The sequence below is a fragment of the Pelobates fuscus genome, chromosome 8 (genome assembly GCF_036172605.1).
Source record: "Pelobates fuscus isolate aPelFus1 chromosome 8, aPelFus1.pri, whole genome shotgun sequence".
Taxonomy (NCBI): domain Eukaryota; kingdom Metazoa; phylum Chordata; class Amphibia; order Anura; family Pelobatidae; genus Pelobates; species Pelobates fuscus.
In genome coordinates, this window is record NC_086324.1 from 165,685,430 (window position 1) to 165,698,128 (window position 12,699).

General features: G+C 40.8%; 1 protein-coding gene across 2 annotated transcripts in view; it reads right to left on the bottom strand.

Moving 5' to 3' along the window:
- Positions 1 to 12,699, bottom strand: part of ARHGDIG (Rho GDP dissociation inhibitor gamma) — a 66,678-nt gene that overhangs the window by 36,727 nt on the left and 17,252 nt on the right. The window contains exon 1 of one of the 2 annotated variants that reach the window (XM_063430696.1): positions 5,927 to 6,070. The exons of the other annotated variant lie outside the window; for it this stretch is intronic. Coding sequence (XP_063286766.1) covers positions 5,927 to 5,999 — 73 coding nt within the window. The 5' untranslated portion in view covers positions 6,000 to 6,070. Of the gene's footprint in view, positions 1 to 5,926; positions 6,071 to 12,699 lie in introns of those variants that run through there. 2 annotated transcript variants of the gene reach the window in all.

Genomic DNA, 12,699 nt, shown 5'->3' on the forward strand with positions numbered 1-12,699 from the left:
CAGAAGCCGGGCTGTAACCTACCGCAGGAGGTGTTTCTGAACGCTCTTCCCCCTCCACTGGCTCCATCGTCTGGTCCGGCTTGAACACGGCAGTGCTGATCAGCGCAATCCCCAGCAAAGTAGGCAGAGTACCATCCTTCAGTGAATTGCAGACCATGGGGGCCTAGATATGGAGTTCCCCGGGGTGGAGGAACTTGGACACTGCAGTCATACTTACCAGGCTACTCGTTTCTTGCTAGTTTGCCTCCAATCCAGCACTTAAATGGTACTGCTGGGCCTGGAGCTCACCCTCCAACAGCGGGATGGTGTTCCTTCCCTGGTGGGCATCCGCTGAGCAGGGCTTTGCTGCGATGATCTACTCTAGCAGTTAGCGATCTCCTCCAATACCCATTAGTTGTTTAGCTAAACGCCGTTTGCTTATTATATTTATACGCCAGGGCCTTCTGGCTGGACTTTTCTGCCGCTTAATAATTAAATGTAATTTTTTTAAAGCCCATACATCTAGAGTTGCAAGGAAAGTGATGAAAAAACACTAGTGTTAGGAATACAAAACTGTATTTCTGACACTATAATCCCTCTGCTTTTGCCTCCCCCCCCCATCTTCGCAGTCAAGAAAGTGTTTTTAAAGAAAATCTCCCCCCTCCCCGTCTACTTAGCTTGATCCTAGCATCGAAATACCTCGGCGATCTCACAGTGATGAGGGAGCCTAATGCGCATGCATATTTTAGGCATTCCTCAAAAGGAAAAACATGGAATCAATGCTTTCCTATGTTTTTTTTTTTTTTGGAAGATTCTTGACGTCCTCACTCAGTGTCGTTTCACAGAGTTAAAGACTGTATAAATGCAGGAAGCGCCGCCAGTAGCTGTCTGAGAGACGGCCACTAGAGGCAGTGTTAACCCTGCAATGTAAACATGGGACAGTGCATCCAGACTACTTCAATGAAATGAAGAGGTCTGGGTGCCCATAGTGTCCCTTGAAACATGAACCAAATCGGACCAAACTATGTGCTTTGGCAGTGAACTGCATATCTTAACGTAAGGTGTACCCGACATTGAACACACAACTTATTTTTTGTTTTTATTAAAGAGCATAAATAAAAATCTATCCATCCATTCTACTAGTAGGATTTGCTGGCAAATGTATTAATGGATGAAAAAACACATTTATTATAATTTTTTTTTTTTTTATTTTTTTTTTTAAGTTTACATTCTGTATTTAGCTATAACAGTTTCCTGCAACATTTTACATTTATTGATTGACCGTCAATGACACACAGAGATGTCTTTACAGGGGACATCTCCAGGGGACTCCTGGCACCATAACCACCGTAAATAAATTCACTAACTTCATTGGAGGTTCCAACTTCACCTATAAAAGGCATGTCAAGGAAGGGGTCTCTGTCTTGACATGAAGTTGAGTTGAGCCGAGATAAGACAGTAGGTCTAAGGTCAGTGCAGAAGATATGGTAGAGGGGATCTCTTCAATAATGGAATTAAGAGAAGATAATGTCTCCTTCTCCAACCTTTATCTGTGCAGAAAGGCTAGGGCGGAAGTTGTTAGTGGTACGTTTTTGACAAATCCAGCTTACCCTTTTCATTCCCGCCTAAGGCAGATCCATCTAAAGAAAATAGAAATCTCTTAGGGAGAGAAGGGGGCTCAGCTCTCGTCCACCAGACAGTGGGTCCCTTCGTACCTTGTGTCATTGGGATATGAAGCCAAGTTTTTTTTGTTATCATAAGTAAAAAACACTCAGAAAAAAAACATGATTCAGCTTCTGGAATTTTTACAAGATAATGGAAACAAACTATCCTTCATTAAATTTCCCTGTGCATGCACAAAAGGAGAATTTAATTAAGATAAGGTGCCCACCACGGACTTTATGCACTGCACATTAATCTAACAGGAAACCTATTTGACCTTGGAGCTTGACCGTTCTATAAATATAAAATAAATGCATGTTTATCATGTGAATGCACCGGATAGAAAAGTTGACTCAGTATATCTAATGTATACATTATATACAAAGATTTTCAATTGCATCAACCACAAGAAACAAGTAAAGGGACTCCACTCACGGTGCAGGAATTAGAGATTCCCCAATACTATAACATATTGATAAAGCCAAAGGTATGTGTGAATAGCACACAGTTATTTATCAACTTCAACAGGACATCACTGATCTTCAGATTAAAATGAAAAATAAAAAAATATAACAGACCCTATCCAACAGCTTTCCTATGTACAACAGGAAAATGAGAAGGTAATCTTGACTCTTGCAGAAGTAAAATGTATCACGCACATAAATGAGCGTATTTCCCTAATTTGCAGGGGTTCAAAGTAAACACAGACGTTCACGTAACACAGCCACGGAAAAAGGATCTCTTTATAATTTAGTGGGCGTGTATGGTGAAAAACAAAAGTTACTGTATACCCTCATGATGACAACTGTCAAAAGCAACATTTTGGATGGAAAAAATATTAAGGATCCTATTGTGGGCTGAAGGTTGTGAGTACTGGGTTCATCAAAAGCCATCAGTCATTGGAGTGCGTGTGGCTTAGTAGATGTGCTGATAAAAACCATCAGTAAATGGTTTGATTTAAAACAAAAAACACACACAAACCACTGCAGTGACTGCACCCAGAAACTCAGCCATAAAAACTATAGTGTGCTGTACTATTACATTGGGCTGTAGTGGTTCTGTTCCTTAAAGGGTAACGACAACCCTTTTTTGTGTTTCCTGGAATAATGCTGTATTCCTTAATCCAACCTAGTGATGTCACAGGAGCCTCATGGAGGCTTGAAGCTGAAACACTGCACATCCGGTGTCCTACCACGATGACCACTTTAAAAAGCAGAAGTGGTCATGGTGGATGGAGTAACCCTTTAATAATTATGTTGAAGTTTTAAAATAAAATAAATAAGAAGGACGACTGGCCCGCTATACACCCTGTGACCGAATGATGCGTTGACCTAGTCTTAGGTCAGGTTACTTCTTTCCTCGGAGCTACTCAAAATTCCCGACCCCCCCCAAACATTTGCATTCCCCTTCAATATTCTTCACAGGACGCCGGTGGGCGGGGTAAGAGAGGACGGGACAGTGATGCGTATTGCGTCACTACATCGGCAGGTCAGACTAGTATGAACGCACAGCATGTTGGAGCCGTTTCAGGGCTTTTCGCTGGGTCATTGTGTCTTGGGTATAGGGTGAGAGTGTTTAATGAGGTGCTTGGGCTAAGCTTTCTGAGGACAGATAGGACAGTGGGACAGGAACCTTAAATAGAGACTGTCTGGACAAAACTGGAAGCTTTATATTAGCCAGTCAGTGCATCTGCTGACTTCGCAGTAGTTTGCTTTCTCTTGGTATGGCCTTAAAGGACCACTCTAGTGCCAGGAAAACATACTCGTTTTCCTGGCACTAGAGTGCCCTGAGGGTGCCCCCACCCTCAGGGACCCACTCCCGCCGGGCTCTGGGAGGAGGAAGGGGTTAAACTTACCTCTTTCTCCAGCGCCGGGCGGGGAGCTCTACTCCACCTCCTCTTCTTCCTCGCGACGTCATCGGCTGAATGCGCATGCGCGGCAGGAGCCGCGCTCGCATTCAGCCGGTCGCATAGGAAAGCATTCATAATGCTTTCCTATGGACGCTTGCGTGCTCTCACTGTGATTTTCACAGTGAGAAGCACGCAAGCGCCTCTAGCGGCTGTCAGTGAGACAGCCACTAGAGGCTCTGGAGGCTGGCTTAACCCTCAGAATAAACATAGCAGTTTCTCTGAAACTGCTATGTTTATAAAAAAAAGGGTAAAAGCTAGCTGGACCTGGCACCCAGACCACTTCATTAAGCTGAAGTGGTCTGGGTGCCTAGAGTGGTCCTTTAACAGTCATACGTTCAGTCAGTTGGGTTCAACATAAAAGGAGAGTCAAAGGTTAAAAAAAAATAAATAAAAAAGAATATACAAATAAAACAACTTTCAGTGTTAATATCCACTGTGCAGACATTTTTTAAAGGGACACTTCAGGGAACCAGGCCATTTTACCTAAATGAAGTGGTCTGGCTGCCATGCCCCTCATTTTAACCCCTCAATGTAAAATATAATCGCTCTGCAGGAATGGCAATTTTACAGAGCAGGGTTTAACTGTCTCTATAGTGGCTGTCATAGTGACGTCCAGAAGGGGCGCTCGTGATGAAAAAGCCAAGTAAACCGCTGCTATTTAATTCAGATAGTCTAATAGAGACCATATGATTGGCAAAGTGTTTTCCCGCACGTGTGCATTAGCCTCCCAATGCTTTCCTATGGGAAAAGCGTTTGATTGACTGAGATTATCAAGATCAATGAAGTCATCCAAGGGGGCGGGGTCAGCTACGGAGAGCAGTGCAGCGTGAAACCACCCCCCCCTTCCCCCCCCCCAAAAAAAAGCAAACCAGGTTTCTATTCCTCGTAGGGGGCAGTCACCTAAACAGTAACTAGGACACTGCAGCGTTCGGAATATACAGTTGTATTTACAGTATATACACAATAGTGTTCCTTTAAATATGTCCGAACAGAAATTTGCTTTCGATCTTGGGGCTTATTTACTAAACACAGTTTTAGTAAAATGAAAATCAAAGTGTAAAATGTAGGTAATACCTGCTGATCGGGAACAAAACTCTCTGCTAGTTATACCAGTCTGGCTATTCTAACACATTACAATTCAATATTTAGCGAATAAGCCTCATTAGCTTGCAGGATAAATGGTTTAATTCATCCACTTGGGGACTTTTGCCAATTAGGGCGTGTCTCCTATTGTAACAAGGGCTACACCCTATACTTACAGTGACTTCCTCTTTAAGAAACTGTATATGGCGTTATAATCAAATCAACAAAGCATTGCTGTGCGAGTATTGTAATAAAATCCCTGTAAATTGGGAATCTTGTCACATTTCTCGATAGAACTGAAATTTCCAGCCCGTGCCTCTGGCTGATGTAACCAACCCCAGGACAACATTCCCCATTATCCAGCTGGCTAGTTGAGGATTATGGGAATTGTAATCCACGTCCAGCTGATGAGCAATGTTGGCAAGATGGCCCGAAAATAGATAGTCTACAGAAGGAAAGGATCGAGTGGACAAAACTTTCTGTCCTGCATTTAGACATTATCATTTGATGCCAATCCCTCCTCAACCCCCCACCCCCCCTCCCCAAAAAACAAAAAACACAAGCACAAACCAGGTTTAGAAATTACAATCAGACTAATTTTGAATCCTGGACATTTGCGATGGAAAGAGAAAAAAATAAGAATTACATACATATATCCTTCACGGTCTATTTAAACATGTACGGTGGGGGAATAACCCAACTTTTTTTCCTTTTTCTATGACATATGTTCTATGAGAAGCAAAGACTATCTGATATGCCATGCAGATGTGATCTCAATCCTCCTACCGACACCCCAGAGAGACTCATCTCATGTCTTTGCCGGTGCCACCCTCTGCCTCACACCCAGGGGATGCATTGGGTACCAAAGCCGGGCAACTAAACCAGACAGTAAAGTTTGCAGGAACATAAATAAAGGAAGGACATTACAAACAAAAATTGGAAATGAAACACCATTCAAAAAAAGATATCAGCATAAAATTTCCAGCATTAAAATATGAATAATTAACATTAATATTTTATTTACAAACATCATTTTAGTTTCCAAACCAAGGTTGGACAGCCTACATTTACAAAATCGGAATTAAAATAAATAAATAAATAAATGGGTCATTTCAGATATCCCCCCAATTTTTTATTTTTTTTTTTAAAAGGAAATAAAATAAACCACATTTACTCATTCAAAGCCATGAAATAATCCTATATTCTTCGTGCACTAAACCCCCCTTTCCTGTCTGACAATGCCCTGTATACCGCTCCAGCATCCAGAGGGTTAACGAGAAGAGATTAGCTCACCTCTGTAACACACCGTCAGCCACATAAGTTCAAAAAGCTGGCTACCAAATTCACAGACATCGAAGCCAAGCATAGCTGAAACGCTTCCAAACACAGTCCAAGTGTAAATAAAAATGTATAAATAATCCACACAAAAAAAAAAATATAAAAATAAAAATGTGAGAAAAAAAAAAAAAAAAATCAACCAAAAAATAATTCAACTGATGTCATCAGTATCTACTGAATGAATGGACGGCACTTCCAGCGTGGGGAATTAGATATTGTGTGAGATGCTGTAAAGAGCCATCAAATAAGACAAAGTGCACAGATGCTCCACAAATCTTCCCCGCTGTGAGGAATACCTGAGTAGGGGAACCAAAAAAAACAAAAAAAAAGAAAAGAAAAAAGGAGAGAGAGAGAAAAAAAAGCAACTCGAAGATGTAATGGGAAAATTGGATTCTTGGCTGTAGACACTATTGATTTGCTGGCTGTACGTCTTCCCTCCTCCCACCACACATACATGCATCCACCTCCCTACACACACACACACTACACCTCCCTCCCTTTGCACGAAGCAGCACCATCAATTCTTGGGACTGCAATGATCTCATCCTCGTCTCTTGCAGCACACACTGGAATACAAACCATGGTACGGAGGCAGAGGGTACCCAGCTGTAGACAAAATACCTGGGTGACAAGATCTCTAGGGAAACTCATAATCACAATTCGCCAATCTGGGCGCTTACTGAAAATCGCAGGCGTTTAACCCATGCCCAGCTGGAACACGCCCAAGTATACACCTTGACACAATAAGGCATAGGATCAAGTGACTACCAGGCTTGGAAAACCACAACCGAGAAAGAGTCTAAGCAAAAAGTGTTTTTTTTTTTTTTACAAAAAACGACAAAGTGAATTTCGAGTAAAACATAGCGAATCCATGTTTAGGTGCAAATCTTCTGATTAAATACTGGGTACTGATAAAAACAAATTGTCTATATATTTTGTATACACCAATGCGCATAGTTGAACAGTTTATAGTTAGTTTTTTTATGCATGATTTATTTATTGTATCAATTTGGTAAGCTTGATGCTCAAGGCTGCGGCACAATGTAACAGGGACCGAAAACCTAAAGTAGAAAAAACGGCGTGCCCTCCAACGCACGTTTCAAAGTTCCTTCTCACGGAGACTAGTTGAGCATCAGATAAAAGTGAAAACTACGGAAAACGGAAAAACCAGCACGCCAATGGTGGACCAACCCGGCTCAATCAATAGCCCACTAAAAGCACAGTTTGTTTTAGGAAAGGTATTGGAAGATTTCTAGAAGGAGATAAAAGACGAGAGCTGGGTGCGTTTCGGTTGCTGTGGATGTTTGAATTTTGCTATATGAATAGGAGTGCTGAATTCAGATCTCTACAAAGATTTTAACACTAATTAACCCGATATTGTATTGGATGCTGGGACAGATTGGCCAAATTAGAACTAGGACGGCAAATATCTTTCCCCACTTTTTTATATTTAGCAACTCCAACGATAAGGGTTGATGTATACTTTGGGCTGAAAACCCATAATTCACTGATGCAGTAACTTTTTTCTCCCAAGCCTCATTAACCCTCTGAACTCCAGAATCATTTAAAAAATTTTCCCACAGCGCCAAACGTGACGTTGTATCATGTGATAATAGAGCTGGGTCTAGTACGTCGTGGTTATATTACAGCCATACTCCATCACTAGAGTAATGAATATTCAGGCCGAGAAAGACGGAGTTGGGTCTAAAGGTCTGTCCTTCGCGGAGAATTAAAATTTCACTATTACAGCAGCCATGCCAGGCCGAGCCTTCTACAGCTTTATAACCGATCCATCAACGGGAACGCAGACATTTTCCTTTGCTGTACAAGTGGCTGTAGTTAGGATAGAGAGGAATTCTGGGTTTTATGCCGTTTATATGTCAAAGAGGCGACTGACTCTGCCTAGCCATCGTAAGGGGAAAATATACGGTTACTACAGAGACAAAATGGCTGACCTGACCTGCAGGACCATCGCATAAATAAAACATAACATATACAAACCAGACAGTTATATTTCAGCTTAAAATTGAATATCTGGCACTTATATGCACTTACGTTAAAAAATTAATTATATTTTGAAATATATGCAAAAATAAAAAATGGTCGCAAATGGTCAATTATTCATCAGAAACAAAATGTCCAGGTTTGGGATTTTTAACCCTGTGATGGCTAGCGAACCTCTGATATTTTCCAATGATTCAATGCCAGCCAACTCGTGGGAAAGTACCCCCTCCCCCAGTTGATTGTCCAAGGATTAGTTATAAAAAGGAACAAGTTGTTCTCTCTCTCTGACACTTAAAAGACACCTTTTATTCAAAGCCCTAACTGTTCCGTTATATTGAGAAGGCTTGCATCAAGACCGCTCTGCTAGCTCCCTTCCCTTACTCAGCAGTGGATGTGGGTGGATGGGGGCTTTGGTCCACAAGGACCTGACCGCCTGTGTGTGTTTAATGCAGTCAGAAGCTGGCGTGGTCTCTCCCCGCACACAGGGATGACATCATTGCACCAGAGTCTGAATAATCAAAATGCTGCTCACTACGCTCTGTGCACGGCTGGGGGAGAGGCTGCATCCCATTTATGATACACAACTACAGCTTTATTAAACATCAGACAGCTCCTGGCACTCGAAGGGTTAATGTATGCACAGCTCCAGAGCGTAATAAAGCAAGCACGGGCTATAATGGCAATACAAGTCTATGAAGACAAATGTGTTTATTTTTTTAAACACCAAATTGAAAAAAAAAAAATGCTCTCTTTTTTCGTTTGTTTGCAAATATAGAATTAAATTTTTTTATTTTTTTTTAAATTAAAATAAATTTCATTACAGCTAGTGTCAGAGATAGTGGATTCTCGGTTCACTGCAATTTGCTGTTTAAGTGAAACGTTTAAAATTAATTTTAAACTAAAAATAAAGCCTTGTCCCCCCTCCCAAAAGAACAGATTATGTCATAATTTGAGGACTTCTAAACCATAGCCAAGTGTAACATTATTTACCTACTTTGATATTTCATATTAAAAACAGATTTTTTTGTATGCGTTAAAAAAAAATTACCAAAACAGACCGCAAAAAAAATAAAAAAAAATAAATAAACTCCTCTCCTAAACACGCAATGCAAGTCCTTATCCGCAAAGTGAGACTCAGATTAAATACTTGCCCTATAATCACACTGTATACATCTCTCAAGGAATCTAACAATGTATACATTAAACCAACTCTCACAAACCCGCTCACCCCCTGATGGCCATCGTGTGGATTTGTAGGGGCCCCATGCAGATGCTTGTACTGTTTACATTATACTGTCACCTATGATTTTCCATAATCCTTCAAGCCCAGAGGTATTAAGGCTGTGTTCTTCAAAAAGGACTATAATCCCAGAGAGATCTGCAAAATTTGGGTGGATTATGGGAAATGTAGTCCCATAACTCATTTTAGGCCCATTTAAGAAAGTACTACAGGGGTTAGGCTGTAGCAAAGCATGGTAGCTCTGCGTCATGGAAACATTCCCATATCTTAATTCAATAGTAAATAGCCCCAAAACAGCAGATCAGAGGAAAACGAAAAAGATGTGTTTTCTCAATTCACGTTTAACTAAATGAAAATTCAAAGAAAGTTTAAAAAAGAGCAATTGAAAAAAGATAGAATCAGCCTAAAAAAGGAGTTGGTCGTACAGTGCATTAATGTTCTGAAACTCACACAAACTTGTATCCCCCCCACCACCCCAGTATTATAGGAGGGAAATGAAAACATACCTCCTACAAGGAAAATAATATTAAATAGTTAAAGTTGCGACTTCACAGAGTCTTCGCAAAATGCAGCTCTTTTATACAGCCTGGTCTGTATTATTAATAACTATTGGTCAAAGACAGATTATAAAAGGGGGTGGAGGGGAGGGGAATTAAAAATAATAAATAATATAATGGGATATTTTCCCAAACCAGGAAGTGACTGGGAGCTCTTGACCAATCCTGTAGCTTCCAGTAAAATCAGTGAAGCCCCTTTCCTGCCCATATAGACAGATTCAGTGCTTTCTACATCGGCTTCCGTAGGGGTCTAATGTTTCCTGCGCACTCAGATGATCCGTGGCTTCTGTTGTGATTCATTCATTGAATACACAGACATTGCAGAGCGTACTGGAAGTCACGTAATGCGTGCAAGCCTTGTACGCGTTACGGCTGCCACTGGAAAAGCACTAAGCACGTGCAGCAGCTGGTGCAGGGCTACACCCACATATACTCTCCCTTTATAAATTAAGATTTCTATAGCCTTTAGATTGTAAGCTCATGGGCAGGTTGTATCAGTCTGTTCTTATTGTATTAGTCTTTTTCCCAATTGTACAGCGCTGTGGAATTTGTTGGCGCTTTATAAACACCGGTGATAAATAAATCGATCCACCAATCCAGCGCCTAAGAACAAAGCTTTGGCGGCTCAAAGGGAGATCAGAATTGCAAAATACACAAGTCACGAGTCCTGGACGAAAGCTCGGCCTTTTCTTTTTATTGCGAAACCTTTGGCATTAGGATTAGTTCTTGTTTTCACATCTGGAAGATCACATTACCGTATGGTAAACAAGAGTTTAAGATTATAATTACAAATGTTAAGGGGGAGATCTTCCTCACACAAGCAGCTTTTATAGTCTACAGCAGCAATGATGTTTTCTTGAATGGTCTAGTTTAGTAATCGTACCGGTACAGATTAACAGCACCCCTTAATCATGTAAACGGACACTATAGTCACCAATAAAACTTTAGCTTAATGAAGCAGTTTTGGTGTATAGATCATGCCCTTGCAGTCTCAATGCTCAATTCTCTGCCATTTAGGAGTTAAATAACTTTGTTTATGCAGCCCTGGTCACACCTCCTTGTATTTGACTCGGGCATTCTTCCTAATCATTTCCTGTAAAGAGAGCTCTAATGTTTAAGCTTCCAATATTGCAGATTTTATTTAAATCTAGAATTGCGTATCTCCTGCTCTGTTAATAGCCTTCTAGGCGACTCATGTTGTGATTAAAGTTCAATTTACATAGCATAAGAAAAAGGGGGGAGGGGGAGACATCTAAAGCAAGTTAACATCTGATTAAAAATTAAACCATTTTTGTTTTCCTTCAGCCTGTTTCAGTCACAGTCAGGGAAATGTGGCTAGGGTTGCATAAGCAGAAACAAAAGGGATTTAACTCCAAAATTGCAGAGAATTGAGCAGTGAGACTTCAGTGGCATGATCTATACACAAAAACTGCTTCCTTAAACTAAAGTTGTTTTGGTGACTGTACTGTCCCTTTAATTTTTAGTTGTTTTTTTTTTTTTAACACATACTGATAAAGGAGAATACACTTATTCTCTCATTAAAGAAGCAAAGAGGTTCTCACCGGCACGGGATAGCCCATTTATCTCAGGATATCACGGTCATCCAAAATTGGACTGAATCAATGTATCTCTGTGAGGAAAGTTCAGGGTGTCCGTACAGAAGGTGGAAATGCAGAACTGACCCAGGAAGCACCTCTAGTGGCTGTCCGAGTGACTCGCAGTAATGTAAACACTGTTCTTTTCTTTGAAAAGCCAGTGCTTTCATTATGAAGTCTGCAGGGACAGAATATAGACACCAGGACAACTACATTAAGCTGGTGACCATAGTGTTCCTTTTTAAACTTTTACTTGAACCTAAAAAATAAAAATGTATTCTGGACACAGGTAAGTCAATTTTGTATTATAAAACAGGTCAAAGTCTTTAGTTTCAATGGATCACACTTGGTCTATGGAACAGATCAGCAAGTAAAAAAAAAAAAAAAACCTCACGGAATGTATACAATCGGGATCACTATTAGAAATATATATATATATATATATATATATATATATAAATACAGAGAGTTTACATACAGAGGCTAAACCCCCGGTCAGTGTGTTTAATGCGGAGAACAATTTGCCATTAATAAAAAGGTTTTAGCCGTTGGCTGAGCCCAAAACAGCAACGATTTGTTGGGAACGTAATCCTTACACATCAAGAAACCTGATTTGTCTGCTTTATTAGCCTGATTTACTGCCTGCAGCTGCATTGCGGTGTTGGGGGACTAGAAATGGACCCTTGTTGGTGCACTTATATCTCAGATACTCATCTCCGAGGGACCAGGAAAATAAATAAAAATCCCAAAACTCAACCCTCTCATCTCCAGCTCTTCCAGCAAGCCACCAACTCGAATCCCACAGTTCCCAACCATAGACTGCCAAGGGTTTATGGGATTTGCTGGCCAGCAGCCGGGAGGAGGGGATGGCAGGATATGATTCCCCATGTGTTAGAAGTCCAACATCACAAGACTGCTGGCTCCATCCTTTGCGGTAGTCAGAATGGGGTCTGCTACTGTTTTGACAGTTTTAAATACAGCAACCCTCCGTTCCGTTTCACATTGTTTATTTCTTAAGATAAAGGATTTTTTGGTTGAAGATTAAAGGAAGAGGTTTGGGGATTTCAGGTCCACAGAGAAGGCCCGGTCTCACCAAATCCCAAAGTACCATCCTGTAAATCGTCGTCTTGCATCATTTTCGTGGCACAAAAAAATATCCTATACTTATTCTTCACCTGACTTTATTGTAACATAGAGAATAATACTTCCCTAAAGTCTATTACTGATTGGTGTACGAGGGAGTGCGGAAGAGAGAGAGAGAGGGGGGGGAAAAAAAGGGATTACCAGTCCATCAAGTAATAGTTTGTGACATTATTTTAGGATGCGATAGTT